The 24,429-nt window shown below is 45.9% G+C and overlaps 1 protein-coding gene across 1 annotated transcript; it reads left to right on the forward strand.

The window, feature by feature from the left end:
- The first annotated feature begins 503 nt into the window (after nt 1-503).
- Nucleotides 504-16,566, forward strand: sec16a (SEC16 homolog A, endoplasmic reticulum export factor). Its single transcript, XM_070988543.1, has 31 exons — nt 504-586; nt 2,156-5,613; nt 5,739-5,890; nt 6,141-6,229; nt 6,426-6,543; nt 6,840-7,038; nt 7,317-7,500; nt 7,627-7,769; nt 8,343-8,404; nt 8,765-8,903; nt 9,020-9,262; nt 9,353-9,450; nt 9,534-9,615; nt 9,731-9,848; nt 9,955-10,066; nt 10,177-10,282; nt 10,498-10,638; nt 10,886-10,999; nt 11,096-11,297; nt 11,407-11,867; nt 12,023-12,070; nt 12,153-12,317; nt 12,401-12,484; nt 12,625-12,681; nt 12,811-12,931; nt 13,125-13,262; nt 13,453-13,535; nt 13,701-13,772; nt 14,190-14,249; nt 15,278-15,346; nt 15,458-16,566. The coding sequence occupies exons 2-31, from the start codon at nt 2,230-2,232 to the stop codon at nt 15,530-15,532; spliced, it is 7,119 nt and encodes a 2,372-aa protein (XP_070844644.1). The 5' UTR covers nt 504-586; nt 2,156-2,229; the 3' UTR covers nt 15,533-16,566.
- Nucleotides 16,567-24,429: the final 7,863 nt, after the last annotated feature.

Below are 24,429 nucleotides of genomic sequence, written 5' to 3' on the forward strand. Positions count from 1 at the left end.
TATAATTCATTTATGCAAACTGCTGTAGAATAGTCTACTGTACATAACTTTCTAACTTGATTTATTTTGTATGTACATGTGTTTTGAGCTATTGCAACACAGCTCATTGCGATTAGCAAAGTCCTGCAACAACATAAACAAATACAAAAACAAAGCAGCCTGTTTTTTAAAACTGCTCTGTAGCTCTCAATGGCCAACAGTAATAATACTATAATCAAACAGTATAACTATCATCAGAAATCAGGTTAATTGCAAATTAAGTATTTAGTATTTTGGTGCATAATCATCACAATAAGCATAGTAAAAAAAAAAAAAAAGAAACAAGTACTGCAAATAAGGAAAGTCAATAAAAACACATGTAAACGGGAGTCCAATCAATTAAATAAACTGATTCAGGTGTAAATACACAGAAATGACCTTTAGCAAACCCTGCCCCTTCATGACGCGATCGTTGTTTGGCCCGTGACGCTGCTTGTACACGTAGCCTAGTAGGATGTGTTCATTGAAGATGGTGGCGGTGTGTCAGACTCACTGTCCTGCACATTTGTAAGAATTTATTTATATGTGTACACATTTCCGACATCGGGTAAGGGTAAAGATATAGCATAATTAACGTTGTTTTACACTGAACGTTTTAATCTGGTGTCTACAACAGGCATGAAACTGTTACCCCTGTAGTTAGCATAAGCTAGTTAGCCAGCAATGCTAACTAAGCACCAGTGCTAACGTTAGCTGACCAGGCAGTGAACCTGTTAAATTATGCTCGACGAGCGTCCAGCGACCTGTAACTGCTCGATATGTACCCTTGTTAGTGTTGAATGTGTTCAGAAAGGACAAATCATTCGTGTTTGAACAGTCTTTGAGAGTCTTGGCTGCGGGCAAAATCAGGCGACTTTAGATATCAGTGTGTTGCTGTTATGGCGTTCAGGACATGTAGAGCAATGTAGCGTTACCGTTAGCTGTTGAGCCAAGTACTCTGGACCTTTCCTCGCAGACAGCTTAATGTGTAACATTAACCTGATCTCGTGTCAGACCAAAATGAGTCAGGTACCGATTAGAGGTCATTAATTTCGTGATGGTAATCAGAAGTCGATAGGGCAAGTCTCGATAGGCTAACTTTGGGAGTTTTGTTTCATGTTGACTGTCGGTTAATTGGCACGTCGCCGGCGCTAACGTTAGCTTACGGATTGCTTTCAGTTCCTGGTGAATTTGTAACGGGAGGGTGCTTGAAAGATCCGGTATCACGTTGGTAGTGATCATTTAGCCAAGACTACTGCTTACAAGCTCTTGTTATTGGAAAGATCTGATCTCTTTTTCTAACATTTCAACTGCTCTATGTGAGATTACCCAATGACAGATGCAAAGTGCATGGATAAATAATGTCATCAAGGCACAGTGAGTGGTTTTACGATCCTATGTTTAGTGTTTGTATTAAAACGTTTCGAGAATAACTAACGTTACAAACAGAAGCAATAATGCTGCACAAATGCCACAAGTTAGCAGTTTGAGTTATTTGAAGCTTGTTTGTTAAGACTTAAGTAAGAAAGTTCCTGTTTAGAAAGTTAAGTCGTGAGATCTGCATTGCCTTTACTTGATCACCTGTCATACTGTGCTATTGTGTCAGTAGTTTCTTGAACCCATCAGAATCAAAATTGTCTTCTTGCAAAAGCTATCTGCAATCCAAAAGGAAGTTTGTTTTTATTGTTCTTTTTTTCCCTAAGTTTTTAAGATATTGAAGAATTTCTGATTTTTCTCTGCGGCAAAATGACCTTGCTGCTTTGCACTTGTTTCTGTGATATAAGGACATGATTTTGCATTTTTTACAAGAAGCAATTCAAAATGTTTGCATCTGTTTGTATAATCATGTTTCCTGTAGCTGTTTTTTGAGTAGGATAAACACCAGGCTTTGAAAGTAAAGATTTTGTGATGTAATCAAAGTTGGCATTCATTACAATTATTCACTTGTGTTCTACTTAGTATAGCAGTGTATGTTTTTATTAGTCATTACATTTTAGCGTCCATGTAGAAATTGCCACGTTGTACCCTTCGTTTAAATAGGATCATAGACTATAACACAAATAAAGGTGTGGTAAACTCCGTCAGAGGCATGTGTAGCTTTTTCTAAACCAGTCTCTCTTTCCTTTTCTTTACCCAGCTTCGCCTGACTTCAGTCTCTTCAGTGACATCCACTAGAGTGACCTGGTCCTCGGACCTGTTAGCTCTGCAGCCATGCAACCCCCTCCTCGGACTGGACCTCCAGGGGCCTCAGGCCCTCCTCCATCTGGACCCAATATGTTCCGCAGGACCAGGCCACACAAGCATACAGCAGCAGCTACTGCCACAATGCCACCCGCTACTCAACCCATGACAGACCCTTTTGCTTTCGTTAGAGCACCTCCTCCTATGGCTGCAGGTGGTCTCCCAACAATACCCAACAGCAACCCACCACCAATGCAAGCCCCACCTAACGCCATGTACTCTCAAGCTTGCTCAGGGTTGCCTCCACAACCACATACACTGGAGGATGTCCCAGCTGCTCCCCCTGGCCCCCCACCATCGTCTCTGCCAGGGGTGACCCTGTTCAACCCTCACGGTGCAGCATCCCCTAGTCTTTTCCAAGCACCCAGTCCCACAGGATATGCATCCTCCTCACAGAGTGAACAGGGCTATTTCAATTCAAGAGAACAGACACCATCCATGGCCACAGAGCCACCACTTGTGGCCTCAGCCCCAGCACCATGCCAGACACCTTTTAACCAAGAATTTCAAGGACATCCTCCTCAGCCTGTGCCCTTCCAGCCTGTGCCTCCCAATGCCGCCTCCTCCCAGTGGGCCCCTGATCACGGAAGTCGCCCTCCATCAGTTCAGAACTATTTCCAGCCTACGAGTGACCCTCCACCACAGACTTTTAATTTACCTCAGCAGACTCAGATGTACCCCACCCATACCCCACCACCCCATCACAACACACCCACCCCTCCAACGCAACCTGGACATCCGATCCAGGCCCCTCTTCCTATCCAGAATGCTGTAAAGGCCCCTGGTTCCCAATGGCCTGATCCAAATGCACCACAGCACCAAAATTCCCACTTCCAAACTCAGAGCTACTTCAGTCAGAGCTCTGCGCCCCAGGACTCATGGTTCAACCAACCTCCACAGGATTCTGGCTACCACCAAATGGGGACTGGTCTGGGACATCCTCAACCCCAGCCTGACTCTGCTGGATCTCAACATCTGTCCAACACAGGACCTGGGCCTAGTTCTGCCCCTGCCCCTGCCCCTGCCCCTGCCCCTGCCCCTGCCCCTGCCCCTGCCCCTGCCCCTGCCCCTGCCCCATACTCTCAGGAGTCTGGTACACTCTCAATGTTCTTCAAAAACAATGATGTGGAAAATGAAGAAACACTGGCTGGAGAGAGAAATAAGGCAGTGAATGGTAGTCCTGGATCCTTTCAGCAAAACAGCAACCCACAAGCTTACAGTGGCCATGCAGATGCTCCTTTGGATTACCAAGAACCTTCTCTACAAGATCATTCTCACCTACCGTACATGATTGATGGCAACCATGCAACACAGGGAATTGCCCAGAATCCCCCTGATTCCCAGTATGATCATGTGGAGAATTTGGAGTGTGTCCCAAACCAGGAGGTATTACCCAGTGAAACCCTTGGCAGCCCTGCTACTACTGCAGCCCATTGCGTAGACCAATTTGAAACTGGGCCTAACCTTGAGACTCCAGATTCTGTTCCAAGACCAATGAGATCTGCCAGTGTGTCATCCAACTATAGTAATATGAGCCATGGAAGTGGAAGTGGCACTCGTCGGCCTCAGGGAGTAGTAGGTACCTTTATTCAGCAGGAAAGTCCACGTCTCACTGATGAAGCTAATCTGTCTGCTGCCGCTGGAGGCTACTTTGAGCAGATTGACACTTCTCCAGCGGGAGATGCGGGTGCACAACCGAGCTCCCTGGAGCAGATGTGGCCTCCCACACCGAGCCCTCCTAAACCAACTGGTATCTTTCAGGCTAGTGCTAACAGCTCATTTGAACCTGTGCGTTCGCATGGAGTTGGTGTGCGTCCTCCTGAAGTTGATAGGGCTAAAATGGTAGCAGAAGGGGGTGCAGATTCTACACCTGGAAACCTGGAGCAGCCACCAGATAATATGGAAAATATTTATGGTCCAGGGCACCCCTTACCTCCTGGGGCTGGAGGTGGTGCACCGCATGTAACACACCCTATGGTTCATTCTCACTCTCGACCATCATCCCGAGCTTTTGGGGCCAATCGGCCCTGTGAGAGCCCTGCCACAACTCTGTGGGCTCAGAATGATCCTGCTAGCTTGGGAGCTAACATCCTCTTAGCTCCTGCAGCACCGACAGTTCTTGCCCCTTTACGAGAGCCCAGTGCCGACGTCATCCAGCCTCCAGAGGATGGCCCGCTGGACCTGCAGCCCTCCCAGAGAATCCAGCCAACTTCACAGCAACACTCAGAGAACCTAGAGAACCCACCAAAGGTGAGTGAGGCAGAGCCAACTGATTCTCAAGGCAACCTGGGCTATGCTTCTCTCCTTGTGCCTGACTCTCTCCAACAGCCTGTTTTGATTGCTCCGCCAGTGTCCAATTACAGTGTGATTCCCCCCAGTACCCCTGCTCAAGCAGCCAGTCAAAGTAGCCTTACACAGGGGCAGGGTGTCAGTACCTCTCAACCACCTTCAGTAACCTCTAATCAGAGTCCACTCTTTGCCCCTGGACCAATAAGCTTCGGTTCTTCAGTCTCTAACCAGGGGCCACTGAATCTGACCCGAGACAACACAGAAGCGGAAACATCAGATGTCACAGCTCCACCACAGTCTCAGCCAGTCCGCCCTCCTCTTTCAAGGGGCCAATCATTGGGTGGAGACAGCCACTCTGCTCTCCAAGTTAATCCGCAGGCTTCTCTTGTGACTGCTACTATCTCTAATCATAATCAGCAAGCAAATTATGAACTTCTTGATTTTTCTATGCACCAATCACAATCCCAAAACCAAGCATCTGGCCATCCTTCCTCTTTACATGAGTCTCCACAATCTAGTAATGGATTTTACCTACAGGTCACCAAAGATGCTCAGCAGGGGTTAAGTGCGAAAGGGAATGCCCCTGTCCCGACCCCGGCCTCTTCATCTACTCCACAGGCAGCACCAACACCCTCCCAAGCAGCTGCAAACACCCAGCCGCCACCAGCTGAACCCCCTAAGACATCAGAGTCTCAGGCTGCACTGCAGGGACAAAATACTGCCCCTCCTGTTGCAGTGAGTGGAGCACAACCCTCCCATAGTCAGTATCCAACTCCAGTGCAGGGGCCTGGTGCTGGGAGTGGTCCTCCTCCTGCTGCTACCTTCCCTCCAGGGCCTCGAGGACCAGTACCTCCAGGAGCTTCCCATCAAGCTCCTGCAGAGCCACCTCGACCACCCTCCGCTGCAGGCAGCCAGCAAGGATATGGGCCCCCTGCTCAAGTGCCAGGGCAGATGTATGGTGGCTATTATGGCAATTATGGAGAATATCCGGATGGCAGAGCACCTTATCCTCCTGGCCAGTTCCCTCCTCTGCATGGGGATCCTCGAGCACAGCAATATTATCAAGTATGTGGAAAGTCCTTTTTTTTCCCCTGCTAGCTTCTGACTGTATTCATTGCAAAATGCACAAGAAGCTCACTCATCAGCAACTGCTACTATGAAAATGCCTTATCAGTGCTTTCATCTCTCAGGATGGAGCGTACAGGAACAGAGCAGATTCTTGGTATGGCAGATATGAAGGACAGCCCTCAACTTATCGTGATCCAAACTACCCGTACAGAGAGCCTCAGCCAGACCGACCCAGCTCCAGGACCAGTCAGTACTCAGACAGGCCCTCATCCAGGTCAGTGAAACTGTTTCTCAGCCTCACACCATCATTTAGACAGCATGTGTTTTTTGTCAAGTCAGCACTGTTTTTATTTTAGTTGTTAATTTGTGCATTTTTTAAGTGTCCTATTTAATTAAGAAATTACTGAGAATTTGATAAGAAATCCTCTGTGGTTTTGTTAAGTGTAAACAGCTTTCACATGTATATTTAAGTGGTTCTTCTGCCTGACCTGTAAATCTCCCCCTTTGTTTGCTTTCCCCCACAGGCAAGGCTATCCTGACGATTACCACAGAGCAAACCGAAGTGCCTATAGTGAATATTATGCAGATTACGCCAAGCACTATGATTATGGAGGTATGAGTCACAGAGTTCAAAGCTGTGATTACTTACTGGTATAAATCTGAATGCCCTGTTACCTTCTTGTTCGCTGAATTTGTTGTGCAACAATTAGTTCACAAAACACATTCATCTTCCCGTGTATATGAATGTTTTTTCATATATAGTATTATATTCATCTCCCTCTCTTCCTCTCCATATTTTCTGTGGAAAGGATACAACTATGGACAGTATGACCCGCGATATAGAGGGTACTATGAACAGTCCTACTGGTCTAATTACGATGACAGCTACAGAGGCAACCACTATAATCAACAGATGTATCATCCCAGGTATGCAGAGAAAGCCATTTGCACACTCCAGATGTTGTACATGTGAATTAAATAGTTGCTATTACGTCATTGCATATTTGGTAACAGATGGAGCTGTGTAAGAAGGTGCTGTAGATATTTATCTGCGCAGTGTTTTAAATGGAAAATGGAAGTTTAAGGTCATCTCACTGTAATCTGTCAGAATAGACACTTTTAGCCTTGTTAAAAATGTTAACTTCTGCTTCTTCTACAAGCTATGTTGATTCATAAAGATGTAGCGCTGGTTGATTCACAAACACTGTACGCTCTACTCACAGGAAAGACGGCTATGATGATCAGTGGCGATACTATCCTGGTTATGATGCCAGTTTTGACGATGATTATCGACGTCGTGGAGAAATGTACGGCGACGAGTTTGACCGACGCAGCATCCACAGCGAGCAGTCGGCACACAGTGTGCACAGCTCTCACAGCCAGCACAGCAGACGGAGCAGCTTCAGCTCACGGTCACACCAGGTAAATGTGCAGATTTACTGACCTACTGTTGATGCCGTGCTTCAAACTGCTGACTGACAAAAGATGGGTGCTGCAAAGATCATTTAACACCAACACTTACTAAACTCATAAGTTAAGACACATGCTGTTGTATTGAAAAAGCAAACGCAGGTAGTTTCAGTAACTGTTCCTTATTGGCCTTGAAAACATGTGCAACATATGCTATGCAGATGTTTGCTTTTATGCTTTATTTGACTTTGTATTTGACAGTTGTCTTTGTTTGTCTTTGCACCCGGCAGAGCCAGGTTTACAGAAGCCAGCCTGACTTGGTGTCAGCAGTCTATGACACCACATCATCCACTTTGGCTGTGGACTACTCCTATGGACAGTACCCGAACCAGACTGATGCTTCCCAGAACTACAGCCAGTACCTCTATCCCTCTGAGTATACTGCAGACAGCACCTGGATCGCCCCTGAGCAGCGTAAGTATGCAATCCTTAGTTTGGCGTTTAATGATTAGTGTTTTTAAATGATAATTGAACTTACAGAGTTCAGTAAATCTTTTTTGTCTGTCCCACTCTTAGTCTGACTTGTGTTTTTCCCTCTAGCTCCTCCTCGACCTGCAACCCCAGAGAAGTTCACCATGCCCCACCGTTGTGCCCGCTTTGGACCTGGTGGTCATCTGGTCCAAGTTCTGCCCAATCTGCCCTCAGCTGGACAGCCTGCTCTCGTTGATATCCACAGCATGGAGGTACATTTTTAACCAATTTCAGCACTTTACTGTGGGAAATTTTAGTCCACTGTAGTTATTTCATGAAGATGCAGAGGCAGCAAGAAGGGATTTAGGTTGCATAGGATGGTAATGTTGCTGCTGCACTATTTTTGATATCATAAGTTGTGATTTATCATCAGTGTCTACACAGTGGGATAGTTACAGGGCTGCTATTTCTGTAGTTGAAAATGGGTCCATGTATCATTGAGAAGACTAGTTACTAGGAAACGATAAACACAAACAAATAATGCCCTCAGACGGCAGAAAATGTTTGATTTAACAGTAAATGAGCTGAATACATTCCCTCACTTAAAGACGAGTGCTTTTGTAAAGGGAGTGAGGTACTGTGTGACCTGTAACCTTATTAGTTAAATTAGACCTCTTAACTGCTTCTTTACACTCTTCAGAATACAGTATGTTAGACATGTTGCTCAAAACTTCACCAAAGTCTGAATGTCGTAGCTTTCCTCATCCTTTTTTTTTTTAATACAGAACATGTAATGACTTTAAGGCCGTATTAAGTTGTATTTTGAACCATGTCTGTCTCTGCAGACCATGCTGCAGGACACCCCGGAGCAGGGAGAACTACGAGCTTTCCCGGGACCTCTTGTTAAGTAAGTCTATTCTGCCCTTTTTATCCACCACAAATAGCTTTGCGCTAGCTTTTAAAGGACAAGGCTCGCAATATTGTATATTTTTGTAATTGTCAACAAATTCCATGAAAAGACCAAAATTGAGAGTGTTATCGCTCATTACTGTCTGACTACCTTCACTTCACAAAACAAACAGGAGTATATAGTGTGTTTGATGGGATTTTGGCTACACAGACAAAACTGCAGATAAATTCATTGTTAGTTTTGGTCTTTCCGTGAGATTATGCATAACACTTTCCCAGCACTCTGCATGTTTTGCTCCAGACTGTCTATTTACACCACTGCTAACTTTTCATTCTGCTCGTCTCTCCTGTCCATCAGGGAGGAGACCCATAAGGTGGACGTGATAAAGTTCTCCCAGAACAAAGCACTGGAGTGTTCCCGAGACAACAACCTCTTGGACAGGGACTCTGCCCGCCTGCTCTGGGACTTCATTATGCTGCTCTGCAGACAGAACGGGGTAAGACTGCGCAGACATAACTGTGAATATGTCGCACATAGAACTGAAAGCAGGAAGGTGCCTTTGGATATTAGCCCGACTCGACATTCTCACTGTCAAACTGTGTTTCTCTTCAGACTGTAGTCGGCACGGACATCGCTGACCTCTTGCTGAAGGAGCACCGTTCTGTCTGGCTGCCTGGCAAAAGTCCTAATGAAGCCAACTTGATCGATTTTAACAATGAACCGCTTGCACGGGCCGAGGAGGAGCCGGGAGCTGGACCGCTGTCCCTCCTCTCTGACACATTCATGACTGTCCCGGAGAACATTGGCAAGGAAACAGAACGCTTCAGGGAGCTGCTGCTGTTTGGCCGCAAGAAGGTAAAAGAATACGCCTCAGTGACTGAGTTGTGGTCATTTGACTAGTATATTGTGAAATTTGAGATACATACCACTTTGTCTGTGTAATAGGATGCACTAGAAGCAGCTATGAAAGGAGGTCTGTGGGGCCACGCTCTGCTGTTGGCCAGTAAAATGGACAACAGGACACACGCTCGCGTCATGACGAGGTAAAGTATATAAAGTACTAGTGGGACCTTTATTCTTTTTACAGATTTATGGATATAATAGATCATTTATCTTTGTTGTGTAGGTTTGCCAACAGTTTGCCCATCAATGACCCTCTCCAAACAGTGTACCAGCTCATGTCAGGGAGGATGCCGGCGTCAGCCACTGTAAGTATTGCTTCAGCCTTCTCCTCGCCATTTTTTCACAATTACTCTGAAGAAGTTGCACAGGCAGTGTTTTTCCACTTATGCAGAGTTTTTTTTTTTTTTTGTATTCAAATAGTGCTGCGGAGAGGAGAAGTGGGGTGACTGGCGCCCTCACCTGGCCATGGTGCTGTCTAACCTGACGCACACCCTGGACCTGGATACTCGCACAATCACCACCATGGGTGACACTCTCGGTAGGATTGCATCAAAGAGGCAGTCTCTCACTGCACTGAACTATGAAGAGTTTTCATTCTTCACCACAACAAACACATTATCTTGTTCTGTTTTTTGTCGTGGCAGCTTCCAAGGGGCTGATCGACGCCGCACACTTCTGCTACTTGATGGCTCAAGTTGGTCTGGGAGTTTTCACAAAGAAAAGCACCAAGATGGTTCTGATTGGCTCCAACCACAGGTCAGAGACCGAGGCAGGCGCGCGCAGTTATCAGGGACCTTTTTAGACATCAGTACAGTTTGCACGTAACATGCCACACATGTGACCATATCTTTGTCTCTTCACTTCAGTTTGTCATTTTACCAATTTGCAACCAATGAAGCCATCCAGAGGACTGAGGCCTATGAGTATGCTCAGTCTCTGGGCTCCCAGCCGTGCTCACTGCCCAATTTCCAGGTAAATGTTTTATGAATAAACCAACAAGCACACACATTGTCTCTTATAGGGGTGTCCTAAACCTAGTAATTGATTGCACTGACTGTATTAAATAGGTCTCTACAGACGATGAAAGAAATGTTTACATTCTCCTACCTGTGAAACATAGCACATGATTTTGAGACCATACTACTGAGGAATAACACTGTTCTCTGCTCTTCATTGTCTCGTCTTAGGTGTTCAAGTTGATCTATGCATGCCGCTTGGCTGAAGTAGGCCTGAGTGCTCAGGCTTTCCACTACTGTGAAGTTATCGCGAGGACTGTCCTCATGCAGCCTTCTTACTTCTCTTCTGTTTTCATAAGCCAGATCATACAGGTATGCACTCACTCTCCACCACCTCTACTCAGATTATTATTATATTATTATAATTATTATATACTGTATTTAACCGGGTAATTGTCTCATTGAGATCAAAATCTTATTTTCAGGAGTGATCTGGCCAAGAGGGGAAGCATGAAAATTATTAGAGCTGTTTAGCAGTAGCATGTGGAGTGTGAGATCTGTAAAGATGTGTACCAGGTTTAGCATTCTAAAGTGAGTATTGTGGTTTTTTTGTTTACAGATATCTGAAAAGCTGCGATTCTTTGATCCACAACTGAAGGAGAAGCCGGAGCAGGAGTTGTTCAATGAGCCTGAATGGCTGATCCACCTCAGACAGCTGGATGGACAGATCAGGGTGAGGAGGAGGAGGAAAAATGTTGTTTTATGTGAGTTTTAAATTTCAGATAAATTGTTCCCACATTACAAATGTTTGCTGCTTGTCTTTGTTTAGAAGGGGGTGATTACATACAATGAAGACAGAACGACTCCCACACAGTTCGACTGCAGCAGCCCCAGCTCTGACTTGGACCAGCCAAGTCCACCTGAACCTTACAGCATGCCTGTGGAGGTAGATGGCTCCACACCTGACAACCCCCTAATGAGCTCATTACTGCCCGGGCCTCCTCCACAGGGAGTACAGCTGATGCCTCCAGGTGTGTGTGTGTGTAAATTTATTTGTGTGTTTTAAAAAGTGCTTTTGCAGTCTTCTTTTTACTATGAGCCAGATTCAAAATGTACCTCATCTCTTCTACCGTCTCTCAGCTCCCACCTCCATCCTCCAAGATGGCATGGCCCCGCCTCAGCCGTTACCCTCCAACGATGTGCCCCAGTTCTACCCAGTACCCCCAAGTGGACCACCAGGCCAGATCCCCATCTCAGGCTACCCTCCACAGGATCCTGGCTTCGCCCCTCCACCCTTCCAGCCTCAACCTGAGCAGCAAGAAATGTATCCAGGAGCCCATCAGCAGCAGTTCCCTCCTCCTCATCAAATGGGCCAAATGTCACCCCACATGCCCCTACAGGTGCCACATTCACCTGTACAGATGAACAACCCCCCACCCCAGATGCCTCACCACATGCCGCCGTCTCCCGGGCATATGCCACCTGTAGAGCAGCTGCCCCAGGCGCCATCAGAGATGCACGTTGCTCAACCAATATCATCCTCCCCTCCCAGAAGCTCCTTCACACCGCAGATGGACTTCTACGACCATATGGCTCACATGGTCAGTATCTGGATGTCTGAATATCTAAAACATGATCCTCTTACCCTCTTTCTTTCAGCAACATCACAATTTTCTGTCCACAGGAGCACACTTACCTTTGTGTTGCATAAATTGGATAGAAAATGCTAACTCTGTTGTCTTTTCTGGCACTGCAGGGTCCTGGGAGGAGATCAAGGACTACTTCACAATCTTCAATGCATTTGGTGCGTTTTTGTGTCACGTAGAATCATCTTTCTTTCTGTGGCTCTAACGAAAATATTCTGACCAGTATTTTCTTGTCTTCAGGCTTCAGGACGCCGCTCTCGCACCACCTCTGAATCTTCCACTCACTCTGGCGGACGAGAGCGGAGCAACTCTGCTGTCAAGCAGGCCTCTCCACCGCCGCCTTCAATTCCTGAGCAGCCCCGCAAAGAAGAGGCTAAGAAAGTCAAGAAAGACTCGCCCAAAAAGGTTCATACTCACACATAAGCATTCAGATGTTCAATCTGTGCTCCTACAACGTTCTCTAGTGCAGTTTCTCTTCTTTCACACAGGGTGGTGGTGGTGGTGGCTGGCTGAACTGGCTCTATAGGAAGGGGAAGAATGAGGCTCACTTGCCAGATGACAAAAACAAATCTGTAAGTTACAGCTGTTGCATGTGCAGGCCTTATTTTAGCATTCCTCCGTATTTTCTTTCATTATTTTGCACAGGTTTTGTTTACGTGCTTATGTACCACAAATGACCTGCTGATAAAAGCGCGTTGTTCTTTATTGTCAGATTGTGTGGGATGAAGACAAGCAGAAATGGGTCGACTTGAACGAGCCTGAAGAGGAGGTGTGTGACGTTGTGAAACTGGTCTACAAGACAGAATTGCTTTTTTTTAAACAGAGTGGTTTTTCTTGTCTGACCTGAGCAACTGAAAGCCTTGTAGATCAACCAGTCCTTTTCTTAATAATCCCTCAGAGTAAGCCCCCTCCACCACCCCCCTCTGGCTTCCCTATGATGCCTCACATGCCTGGCCCCGGAGGGCCTGCTGCACCCCCGAGTAGTGGTCCTCCTGTCAACATGTTCTCCAGGAAAGCAGGTGAGATGAGGGTCAAGCGCTCTGGCTTTTGGCTTCACAAAGGCCATGTTCCTTGCATGATACTTTTTACAATTGAATTACAAGTTGTGGAAAAGTCAAAAAGGAGACGCCACGTATTGGGTCGTCTCATAAGTCAGCGCTTACACTTGTTTGCTCTGCTTCTTGCTACTCTGATGTGTTTCTTTCTCCTCAGGCACGAGGAGCAGATATGTGGATGTTCTGAACCCCAGCAGGACCACAAAACCGGCCGGATTAGCTCCTGCTCCTGCAGACATTTTTGCTCCTTTGGCACCGATGCCCATGCCCGCAAACCTATTTGTGCCTAGTTCAGGTGCATTTCATGTGTTAAAGCTAATTCTCTGAATGCTGATTGTAATATAAGGTGGCTTAGTTTATATGTGTCCCAGTGCGGTCACAAGCAAGGTACCCCTGAGGGTCACAGATGTTTTTTGTTTGATTTTGGAAAGAGGGGCCACTTTATAATTGAGGTAATTAAATATTTTTCTGTATCTCTGGTGCAGCTCCTGACGATCAACAACCTCTAGAGGGCTGTGAAGGAGGAAATGTGGAGCAGAATTCACCAAACACCAGCGCTGCTCCACAGGTATCTCTTTCTCTTTATTGGTGAACTTAGTCTGTTTATGTGCTGTGCTGTAGTTTCATATTTCCCACGCAGACCTGAGAGTGGTATCAATGTTGTCATCGAATGAAAGCAAATAAGATCGACTCATCCAGATTATCTTCTGCTGCACTTTAATTATCTGTTTAGATGTTCAACCCCACGTTGCTACCACCTGCCCCAGAGGGTCCTCCAGTGCCTGATGGTTCACAGTCTGGAGAGGTAAGACATTGTTCCTGTCAGCTGCTACTGTAGCTCTCATCATGCCACCACTGATTCATGACGCTCGACACCCTAACAGCCAATGCGTGCAGTTTGCTTATTCGTATGAATGTAAGTTATCGTCAGAGGGTGGATGAAAGAATGCATGCATGTTGACTTAAAATCTGTTCCCATAATCATGCTAAAATGCACAGCCTTGATATAATGTAAAATCCCTGTTCCATTTGCTGATATAATCTAATTCTCTCCATGTCTGTTTTTCAAGAATCATAATTTTCTAACGCTGATTTATTTATTTCCACTCTGAACTGGTGGATAGCGGATACAGATCTAATCCAGTGCATGGGAGATTATTAATACGGGTTTGTGGTTTGTGTTTTTGTTGTCTACTGTTTATTTCCCTCCTGCTGTCTTTAGCTCTCACGTTCTAGCTCAATGAGCTCTTTATCACGCGAAGTGAGTCAGCATTTAAACCAGGTACCTCTGGCTGGGCCTCAAATGGCCCACTCTCACCCCTGCCTCCCACCCACCTCACTCAACACATCACTAGTCGCACGCTCCACCCTTTGCACCTGAAGCTTCAACACCCATCCGACCCAGGATGTCTGCCTGCTCACCTGCCTGCTGTCTCCAGCATTATTACTCAGCTCTGTGTCTGTTATGAACAACCAAACCCAGCAAATGGTCAACAAGTTCCAACTAATCACAGTTACAGTGACTAGAATGTACTTCCTTAGCAACGCTAGCATTGTGACTGTGGACAGTAACGTCAGTCTGGTGTTCTGCCACTTTTGTCCAGACTGAAATATCTCAGCAACTATTGGATGGATTGCCATGAACGTAAGCACAGACATTCATGGTCCTCAGGGGATGAACCCAGATGACTTTAGTGATCCCCTGACCCTCAAGATGAATACTAACAGCAAGAAATGTAATTTGTCCGATACTTTGGTTTCTGACAGACGCCTGTTATACTTTGTTTCGTTCTAAGTAGCACGTCAGCATGCTAACATGCTAAACTAAGATCATGAACATTCCCTCCATTAAATTGTGAACCTGTTAGCATGCTGATGCTAGCATTTAGCTCGAAGCACCACTGTGCCCAAGTACAGCCTCACAGAGCGGCTGGCGTGCGTCTTGTTTAATCTATGGTAGTGAACCATCTACTTGGAAGTAGTTGGGTATCTTTGGGCCACAGATGAGAGTGAAGCATGCTGGGGACGGTTGCAGGACGACTCCCTTGCTTGTTCTCATGTGAACACACAGCTTCAATAACCCATCACAAAGCTTGCATGGTTACTAAAAAAGTGAAACAGTGGTTTGTAATGCTGCCTCACTGTGGATCCATGTCCTCTCTGCCATTACTTTTCCTTGGCTTCTGTTGTATAATGTTGCCAAACCACTGTGTGGCATTGAGAGTGCATCTACCTCCCCGTCTCCACCCAGAGAACTAATGGGACAGCAAACAATGCACATCCTGTAGTAACTCTGTTTGTCCTCTGCAGAGTCATCCTGTCCAGGGCGCTGCACCCACTGGAGGCGTCACCTTTTATAACCCTGCACAGTTTGCACAGGTGTGGATTTAAAAAAAGGCAGTTTGAATATTTTTTTCGCAGATGCATGCTATGTTATGTATTTCACTCCATAACGCTCTTTCCTCGCTGTTGTTTGACTCCTCTTCCCAGACAAGTGCACCATCAGGAGGTGGACACCGCCCTGGTCGTTTGGGCGGTCAGCGCCAGTACCCAGTGTTGAAGTAAACATCTTGCGGAGAGATTGTGTAAACAGACTTGTTGGAAAGAGTGATTGCCTACCTGGAATTAAACGAAGCACATGGACATACTGCTCTCAGTCTAAAGGACCCTTCTCTTTGCCTGCACCTAAGAAGAGCGCAATCACAGTCTCCATAATGTCGATCTTTGTCCAACAGTGTAACCACTCTTTCATCTTTTTCTTTGGTTCATTAATTGTCACTGGTGGTATTTTTAACAGGCACGGTGTTTTCTCGAAGGGCTTTTTTCCCCACATCCAAACAGAAAACAGACAGATGTACAATGGCTTTCCACACACACACACACACACACACACACACACACACACACACACACACACACACACACACACACACACACACGTAAAGGGTTGTCCATGGATCCATTTGTACACAAACTGTATATTCATGGCATCGTTGAGTGTACAATAAGTATGTTACTCTTCTAAGCTGTCGAGCTTCCTCTCACAGAACGATCATCCCAGGTCCCGTTTTAGGTTTCCTAAAGTCCAAATGTCCGCGTTCGATTGACTGTATGTCCTTGTGATGGATGGAATGAAAGTGGCACCTTTTTAATTTCATGTTGTGGACTCATATGTGCATTTGCAGCTCTTCAGTGTTCTTCTGTCAACTGGAGATAGCAGTTTGTGTGAGAATGAATCATGTCAATAGTGCATTGTCTGCTGTGTTGTTTGCTTCTCCTCAGTCGCCCTCCAGTGAAGGAAGGATGTTTGATGACACGGGAAAGAGGCTCGTTCTGGCCTCGCAACCCGGCAGTCGGAGAGAGTCTGCATTGTTGGGACGCTGCTCGTTTCAGATATTTATTTAAATGTCCTCCCTGCCCATCGGCCACTCTTGCTTTTAAAGATGTGTCAGGGTCTTTCGTCCATGTTTGGCCTCAGTTTCTCCTCTGAGAAATTTGACAATGTTGCCGAAACGAGGGGTGTGCTTCAGAGCAGCAGGAATTGGGATTGAAACTGCATTTTAAATGTCGCTAAAAATAAATCTATCCAAATATTTGTATATCAGATTGATTGTATTTATGAGCTGTAGGCATGAAGGTGTGTGCGTGCGTGCGTGTGTGTGGAGAGCAACTAATTTTTTCTGATTAGCTTTGAAGAAATGCATTTATGATTCACCAGAGGTGATGTGGATTCATGTTCTTATTTGTACTGGCCGCTTCTGCAGACAAATAAAACTTAATCTAAATTATGAAATGAGACCTAACTGTACTCTAAATACTTCCCTGTCATTTTAACTTAGTGATTTTTAATTCAGTCATTTGTTGACCTACATGTTTGATTGGTTTTGTAGACACCAGATTCCGATAAAAAAAAGGTCCGCTTTTGTTTCAGACAAGCAATTGTCCTCGATGTTTCCTCACGTAAAATTCTTGGCATAAATCAGTAGATACTAAAGGTGGAAACAGAATAGTAATAAAGTTATTTTTTGCGCTCTGTAGCACTTTGAAAGAGGTGTCTGCTGTTTCATTCATTCCTGAATTTTGTTTTTGAAAATAACGTGACCATTAAATTAAGTATAGACGTGTTCAATCTCCAATGCTTTGAGAGTCGAACTGTTAGTTTGGAGTCATAACAAAACCAGAACTGCCACATTTCTCTGCACATAACTAGTAATGCAGGAAACAGGAAAACTACACAGCTGCAACATGACCAATAACTGAATGATATTAAAGGTGTTTCAAAGTTAACAGAGCTCTAATGACAAACTAATGTTCTATGTGAGGGAGGCAGAAAAGTTGTAATACAGCAGTGTAGAAACACTCAGAAGTAAAAGCCCTGCAGTCAAAAGCACAAAATGCTAATTATGCAGATTTTCCCTTTATTTTCTGACTGAAAATCAACTGTGCAACGTGTGGCTTTACATCAAGTCTGCTCAGTCACTTTATTTTTGCCATCGGCATTTTAAAGAAGTAGGTTAAGGCACTTTTCATTCAAAATACACGTCCATTTTCATTCTAACTATACACAACATATTTACTGCACTGTAACTCTAACAAATAAGACGGACTCACCATGCATAAATTGCGCAGAAACTCATCATGTCAGAGTCACATAACTAAAGTATTTATTTAAAAAAAACAACAACAAAAAAAACAAAACAACAAAAAAAACAAAGCAGGATTGCAGGCGCGAGGCCCCCTAGTGGCGAGGCCCTGTGCGGTTGCACAGTTCGCACAGTCCATGTGAGGGCTCTGCCTAGCAACGGTTGCTAGGCTGAGGTGGCTTTTGGGGGCGGGGCTTAGCGAATCCGTACTCCTGTGATCTGTGAGGTCGGGATATAGATTCATTCCATCTGTGACGCTTTGATCTTTGGTCCCTTTGTAGATTGCTTTGATCTTTGGTCCCTTTGTAGATTGCTTTGATCTTTGGTCCCTTTGTAGATTGCTTTGATCTTTTTTGCCTTAAGACCGCTTCACACCGACAACACAATCATTTCTTTCAACAGCTCCATCGATAGTTCAGACGTGCGTTAGAACAGCTTTTAGCAACACATTCCAAGCGATTGTTTAGATTCATCTACTGATTTAGATATCACACCTGTGAGCGAAAACTTATTCAACAGCGATACAGAAGAATTTCTCAAAGTTGATAAACGAAGGACATGGAGTTAGCAGAGGTTAACGTGGACACTGTTCGCCACCTGGTTGAATCCTTCTTTAGAGGGTTATCAGCCACGCAGTGGCAGCAATTAAAGGAGGGTTCCCCTGATGATGCCACTAAAATAATGATTGCCGAATTTATCATGGAAATTATTATTTTAGTGTGCGGAACCGTCTCGGAGGCTTTTCACAACTTGAAAACAGCCAAATTTGAGGAGCATATGCAGTCCAGTCTGGGCAAGATGCTCAAAGAGAGTTTCACAGAGTCTCTCGGAGTTTCAGATGAAGAGAGTGACAGCTCAGAACATTTCTCATCTCTGGTAAGTAAAGAGGTTGTAGAAAACATCAAGTCTGTTACGTCCACTTCGTCCAGCTCTGCATCGCCTGTGTATCAGCGCATCACTCCCCCGCATAGACTCAATGCTATGGTCCAGAGTGTCTGCTCAATGCTTAAGGCATGCAGCGCCCAGCTGGGCACACTCTGCACATGCGGAGGAGGTCGACAGACGCTGGGAGACCTGGACGTGGAGGATATGGAGCTGGGAGCCTGCGATAAGGAGACAGCGGACGCAAAAGCAGAGTCAAAGGTCCTGCAGACACCGGACAAAGTCTCATCACAGGACAGCTTTGTGAAAGCAACAACTAAAATTGCCCTGAAGATAATTAGGGGGGAGGTGAGCGATGTGGTAGACCCTCTTTTGGTCTGCATGCCAGATGCTGACTATAAATGTGTGCAGTCTCAGTCCTCTCAGGAGAGTGCAGCTGTTGCAGATGACGTCACTCAAATAATCAGTGGAGAGGTTAAGACAGATGCTGTTGAGCCAGTATCATCGCGGAAAAAGAAAGTGCAGAAAAGTGTCAAGACTTTTTTGACCAAGAGCATTTCCACAGCATTGGTTCACCGCACGGCGGCAAAGCTTTCTGCCAAATATCGCTCGGACACTCATGTTGCAGGCAGGGAGCCAGTGGAGTCCTTCGCATCTACTGTTAGCTCTCTGCTTCAGCTGGATGGACAGAAACAGGCTGAAAATCAGGATTTGGCAAGAGTGTCTTTCAAAAAGCTCCCCAAACGTCAGGTCCTGGTGTTCACAGACACATTCAGTAGCATCATGTATAACTACATCACAGGTCGGAAGATGCCTGAGATAGTCCCAGCATCCATTAGGTTAGTAAGTAACAACGCCTTGGCTGTTCCTCGGTCACATTCCTCCATGTTTGCTGACATACGGAAGAAAGCATGGATCTACCTGGCACTGATGAGCTGGTGGCTGAACACTCAGTCTGAATCCTCCAGTCGAAGGATAACGCATTGTCTACTGGAATATGACTCACCACAGCATGCACAGATTGAAGAGCTTGTGGAACTACCCGATCAGTCAGAAAAACCAACAGAGACTGAAGAACTTGTGGAACCAGCCAATCGGTCAGAAGAACCAACAGAGACTGAAGAGCTTGTGGAATCAGCCGATTGGTTAAAAGAAGTCACAGCTGCACAGCCTCCCCCAGCGACACCTGACCCCCTGAAGGCCAAAAGAAGCAAAATGTTTGTGCAGGTCCTCATGGAGAAGCTGCTGACACGTCTTTGCAGAAAAGCAAACATGGACTGGAACACAGAACATCCAGCGGACATCATTGCGCATCTGACTGAATGCATATGGGTCAAATTTGAGGATGAAGATATCACATTAGAAACATTTGAAAAGCTTGATAAGGTGCTTTTCAAGGAACTGCATAAGAGGTGGAGCAGTGCAGAGATGTTGCTGGTTTCTATGAAGACAAAGGACCCAGAAATTGAATCATACATTATCTCCATTCTGGAAAGTCACCTGAGGTCGCCGCCAAAAAAACGCAGCTGCCTCCGCAGGTTCTTTTCATCTGTGGGCAGGGTCTTTTCCAAGCCCTTTACTAGGTGAACTATCAAGTCCTGCTAGCAGGAGGCTACAGGTCTGATGATGGTAAGGTTTTCTCCGGGTGCTCCGGTTTGCCAGTCTTCTTCAAGCCATAAAGCAGTTGGACACAGTCAGTTGTGCCCAAAAGCTAACTGGTTTTGAAAAAACAAAAAAAACACCACCTGGTCTCTGTCAACAGACAGAGGAGGTTATCACGATCTCCAGCAGGACCTGAGCTCCACTTTCTTCAAACCACACAGCAATTGGCACACTCAGTTGTGCCCAAAACCAGTTACCTTTAAAAAAATGTTTTTTTAATCTATATTTACTCTAACAATAAGTATAAATAAACATGTTTAAGAAGTTAAGAAGATTTCAGAGTTTCAAACAACTGTTTCAATGTCAAAGTCTACTTCCGGCGCCGTACGAGCGGTAGTTTGTCTTTTTTTATTCTTTTAGTTCAACGTGTTTGTAAATATCTGGCGCATCAGAGACGCTAAACACGGCAACTCTGGCGCTAATTTGCGACCACTTTTACAACCCGTGCAACTTTCGCCGCGTCCGTGGGTCCGTGAGAGACAATGGCTCCCATTGTTTACAGTAGGGATCAGCTGCTGGCCCTGCGTAACACAGCTGTGCGGCCGGAGGAGCGACCTGATGTCCCCCGCGAGATAAGGGGGAGGATGCGGGGGTGCCGCGCAGGGATTAAACGTCGCGACAGGAGGAGAGCTTATAGACCGACTCTCCCGTCCATCATGATGGGGAACGTAAGATCTCTCCCCAACAAGATGGATGAGCTGGCAGCGCTGACCCGACATGAGCAGGATTACCGACGGTGCAGTTTGCTACTGTTCACAGAGACTTGGCTGGGAACGCAGCACACAGACGCGACTGTAGCGCTGGATGGATTCTCACTCATACGGGCGGACCGGACAGAGAAGAGCGGTGAGAGGAAAGGAGGAGGGCTGGCAGTGTTTGTGAACGATAGATGGTGTAACTCCAGGCACATCACTATCAAAGAGCAGCACTGCTGCCCGGACATTGAGCTGTTGGCTGTTAGTCTGAGGCCATATTATGCCGCAGGAGTTCTCACACGCCATAGTGGTGGCTGTGTATATTCCTCCCTCCGCTAACGCCCAAGCAGCCTGTGATGTCATCAACTCCGTGATCAGCAGGCTGCAGACTCAGAAACCACAGGCCCTCTTGCTGATCTCTGGGGATTTTAATCATGCCTCTCTGTCCTCCACTCTGCCAAAATTCATCCAGTATGTCACACGTGCCACCAGAGACAATAAAACACTGGACTTATTCTATGCCAACACCAAGGAGGCATACCAATCATCAGCCCTCCCTCCTCTGGGAAGAGCTGATCACAACCTGGTTCATCTCCTGCCTGTCTACAAGCCCCTTGTTAACAGGCAACCAGCTGTGTCCCGCAGAGTGAAGAGGTGGTCTGAGGAGGCTGAAGTGGCTCCGAAGGACTGCTTCGAGACAACCGTGTGGGATATATTCAACGACTCTCACGAGGAGGACATCGACAGTTTGCTCAGGCGGCTGAGGTCTTTTGGGGTGCGGGGGGCACTCCTGAAGACCTTCTGTGACTCTGTTGTGGCCTCTGCCTTGTTCCACGGAGTAGTCTGCTGGGGGAGCAGCATCACAGCAGCTGACAGGAAGAGGCTGGACAAACTCATCAGAAAGGCCAGCTCTGTCCTGGGATGCCCTCTGGAACAGGTGGAGGAGGTGGGGGAGAGGAGGATGACAGCCAAGCTGTCCTCCATGACAGACAATGACTCCCACCCCCTCCAACACACACTCACTGCACTGAGGAGCTCCATCAGTGACAGGATGCTACATCCAAAGTGTGTGAAGGAGCGGTATCGCAGGTCATTCCTTCCTGCAGCTGTCAGACTTTACAACAGAAACTGCTCCAAGCAGGGGGTACAATCATTTGTATTACAATCTGTGCAATAACTCAACTGAACATGAACATGTGAGACAATCTGTGCACCTGGGCAACAACCTGTGCAATATTTTCAATACATTTTCTTAGGATGATGTTGTTTCTCTTTCTCTTTCTATTACACCCCTTTGTACCCCTCAATCTCCAATGGATGATTGATTACATGAGGAAATCCAAGCACAGGCGCTGCCCAGACCTGGATATTTTGAGTTGAAATATCACGTAGCAGATGAAATGTGGCTGTGGAGAGGGGATGGAGAGGATTTACAGTTAGGTTTGCATTTCATTTCTACTCAATATACATGCAAAAGCAATATCAATGCACCTGTGTGACCACTCTACAGTGTCTCACTCAGATCTTTTGAAGAAAAAAGTTGTAATACAGCAGTGTAGAAACACTCAGAAGTAAAAGCCCTGCAGTCAAAAGCACAAAATGCTAATTATGCAGATTTTCCCTTTATTTTCTGACTGAAAATCAACTGTGCAACGTGTGGCTTTACATCAAGTCTGCTCGGTCACTTTATTTTTGCCATCGGCATTTTAAAGAAGTAGGTTAAGGCACTTTTCATTCAAAATACACGTCCATTTTCATTCTAACTATACACAACATATTTACTGCACTGTAACTCTAACAAATAAGACGGACTCACCATGCATAAATTGCGCAGAAACTCATCATGTCAGAGTCACATAACTAAAGTATTTATTTAAAAAAAACAACAACAAAAAAAAACAAAACAACAAAAAAAACAAAGCAGGATTGCAGGCGCGAGGCCCCCTAGTGGCGAGGCCCTGTGCGGTTGCACAGTTCGCACAGTCCATGTGAGGGCTCTGCCTAGCAACGGTTGCTAGGCTGAGGTGGCTTTTGGGGGCGGGGCTTAGCGAATCCGTACTCCTGTGATCTGTGAGGTCGGGATATAGATTCATTCCATCTGTGACGCTTTGATCTTTGGTCCCTTTGTAGATTGCTTTGATCTTTGGTCCCTTTGTAGATTGCTTTGATCTTTGGTCCCTTTGTAGATTGCTTTGATCTTTTTTGCCTTAAGACCGCTTCACACCGACAACACAATCATTTCTTTCAACAGCTCCATCGATAGTTCAGACGTGCGTTAGAACAGCTTTTAGCAACACATTCCAAGCGATTGTTTAGATTCATCTACTGATTTAGATATCACACCTGTGAGCGAAAACTTATTCAACAGCGATACAGAAGAATTTCTCAAAGTTGATAAACGAAGGACATGGAGTTAGCAGAGGTTAACGTGGACACTGTTCGCCACCTGGTTGAATCCTTCTTTAGAGGGTTATCAGCCACGCAGTGGCAGCAGTTAAAGGAGGGTTCCCCTGATGATGCCACTAAAATAATGATTGCCGAATTTATCATGGAAATTATTATTTTAGTGTGCGGAACCGTCTCGGAGGCTTTTCACAACTTGAAAACAGCCAAATTTGAGGAGCATATGCAGTCCAGTCTGGGCAAGATGCTCAAAGAGAGTTTCACAGAGTCTCTCGGAGTTTCAGATGAAGAGAGTGACAGCTCAGAACATTTCTCATCTCTGGTAAGTAAAGAGGTTGTAGAAAACATCAAGTCTGTTACGTCCACTTCGTCCAGCTCTGCATCGCCTGTGTATCAGCGCATCACTCCCCCGCATAGACTCAATGCTATGGTCCAGAGTGTCTGCTCAATGCTTAAGGCATGCAGCGCCCAGCTGGGCACACTCTGCACATGCGGAGGAGGTCGACAGACGCTGGGAGACCTGGACGTGGAGGATATGGAGCTGGGAGCCTGCGATAAGGAGACAGCGGACGCAAAAGCAGAGTCAAAGGTCCTGCAGACACCGGACAAAGTCTCATCACAGGACAGCTTTGTGAAAGCAACAACTAAAATTGCCCTGAAGATAATTAGGGGGGAGGTGAGCGATGTGGTAGACCCTCTTTTGGTCTGCATGCCAGATGCTGACTATAAATGTGTGCAGTCTCAGTCCTCTCAGGAGAGTGCAGCTGTTGCAGATGACGTCACTCAAATAATCAGTGGAGAGGTTAAGACAGATGCTGTTGAGCCAATATCATCGCGGAAAAAGAAAGTGCAGAAAAGTGTCAAGACTTTTTTGACCAAGAGCATTTCCACAGCATTGGTTCACCGCACGGCGGCAAAGCTTTCTGCCAAATATCGCTCGGACACTCATGTTGCAGGCAGGGAGCCAGTGGAGTCCTTCGCATCTACTGTTAGCTCTCTGCTTCAGCTGGATGGACAGAAACAGGCTGAAAATCAGGATTTGGCAAGAGTGTCTTTCAAAAAGCTCCCCAAACGTCAGGTCCTGGTGTTCACAGACACATTCAGTAGCATCATGTATAACTACATCACAGGTCGGAAGATGCCTGAGATAGTCCCAGCATCCATTAGGTTAGTAAGT

This window comes from Chaetodon trifascialis, chromosome 20 (genome assembly GCF_039877785.1).
Source record: "Chaetodon trifascialis isolate fChaTrf1 chromosome 20, fChaTrf1.hap1, whole genome shotgun sequence".
NCBI classification, from domain to species: domain Eukaryota; kingdom Metazoa; phylum Chordata; class Actinopteri; order Chaetodontiformes; family Chaetodontidae; genus Chaetodon; species Chaetodon trifascialis.

Excerpts from the sequence above, each read along its gene's own strand:
- sec16a (XM_070988543.1), top strand. The coding sequence starts at position 2,230 with ATGCAACCCCCTCCTCGGACTGGACCTCCAGGGGCCTCAGGCCCTCCT. Across the intron at positions 12,485-12,624 it reads CAGATGACAAAAACAAATCT|ATTGTGTGGGATGAAGACAA; the intron begins GTAAGTTACAGC and ends CTTTATTGTCAG. Across the intron at positions 13,773-14,189 it reads ATGGTTCACAGTCTGGAGAG|CTCTCACGTTCTAGCTCAAT; the intron begins GTAAGACATTGT and ends TGCTGTCTTTAG.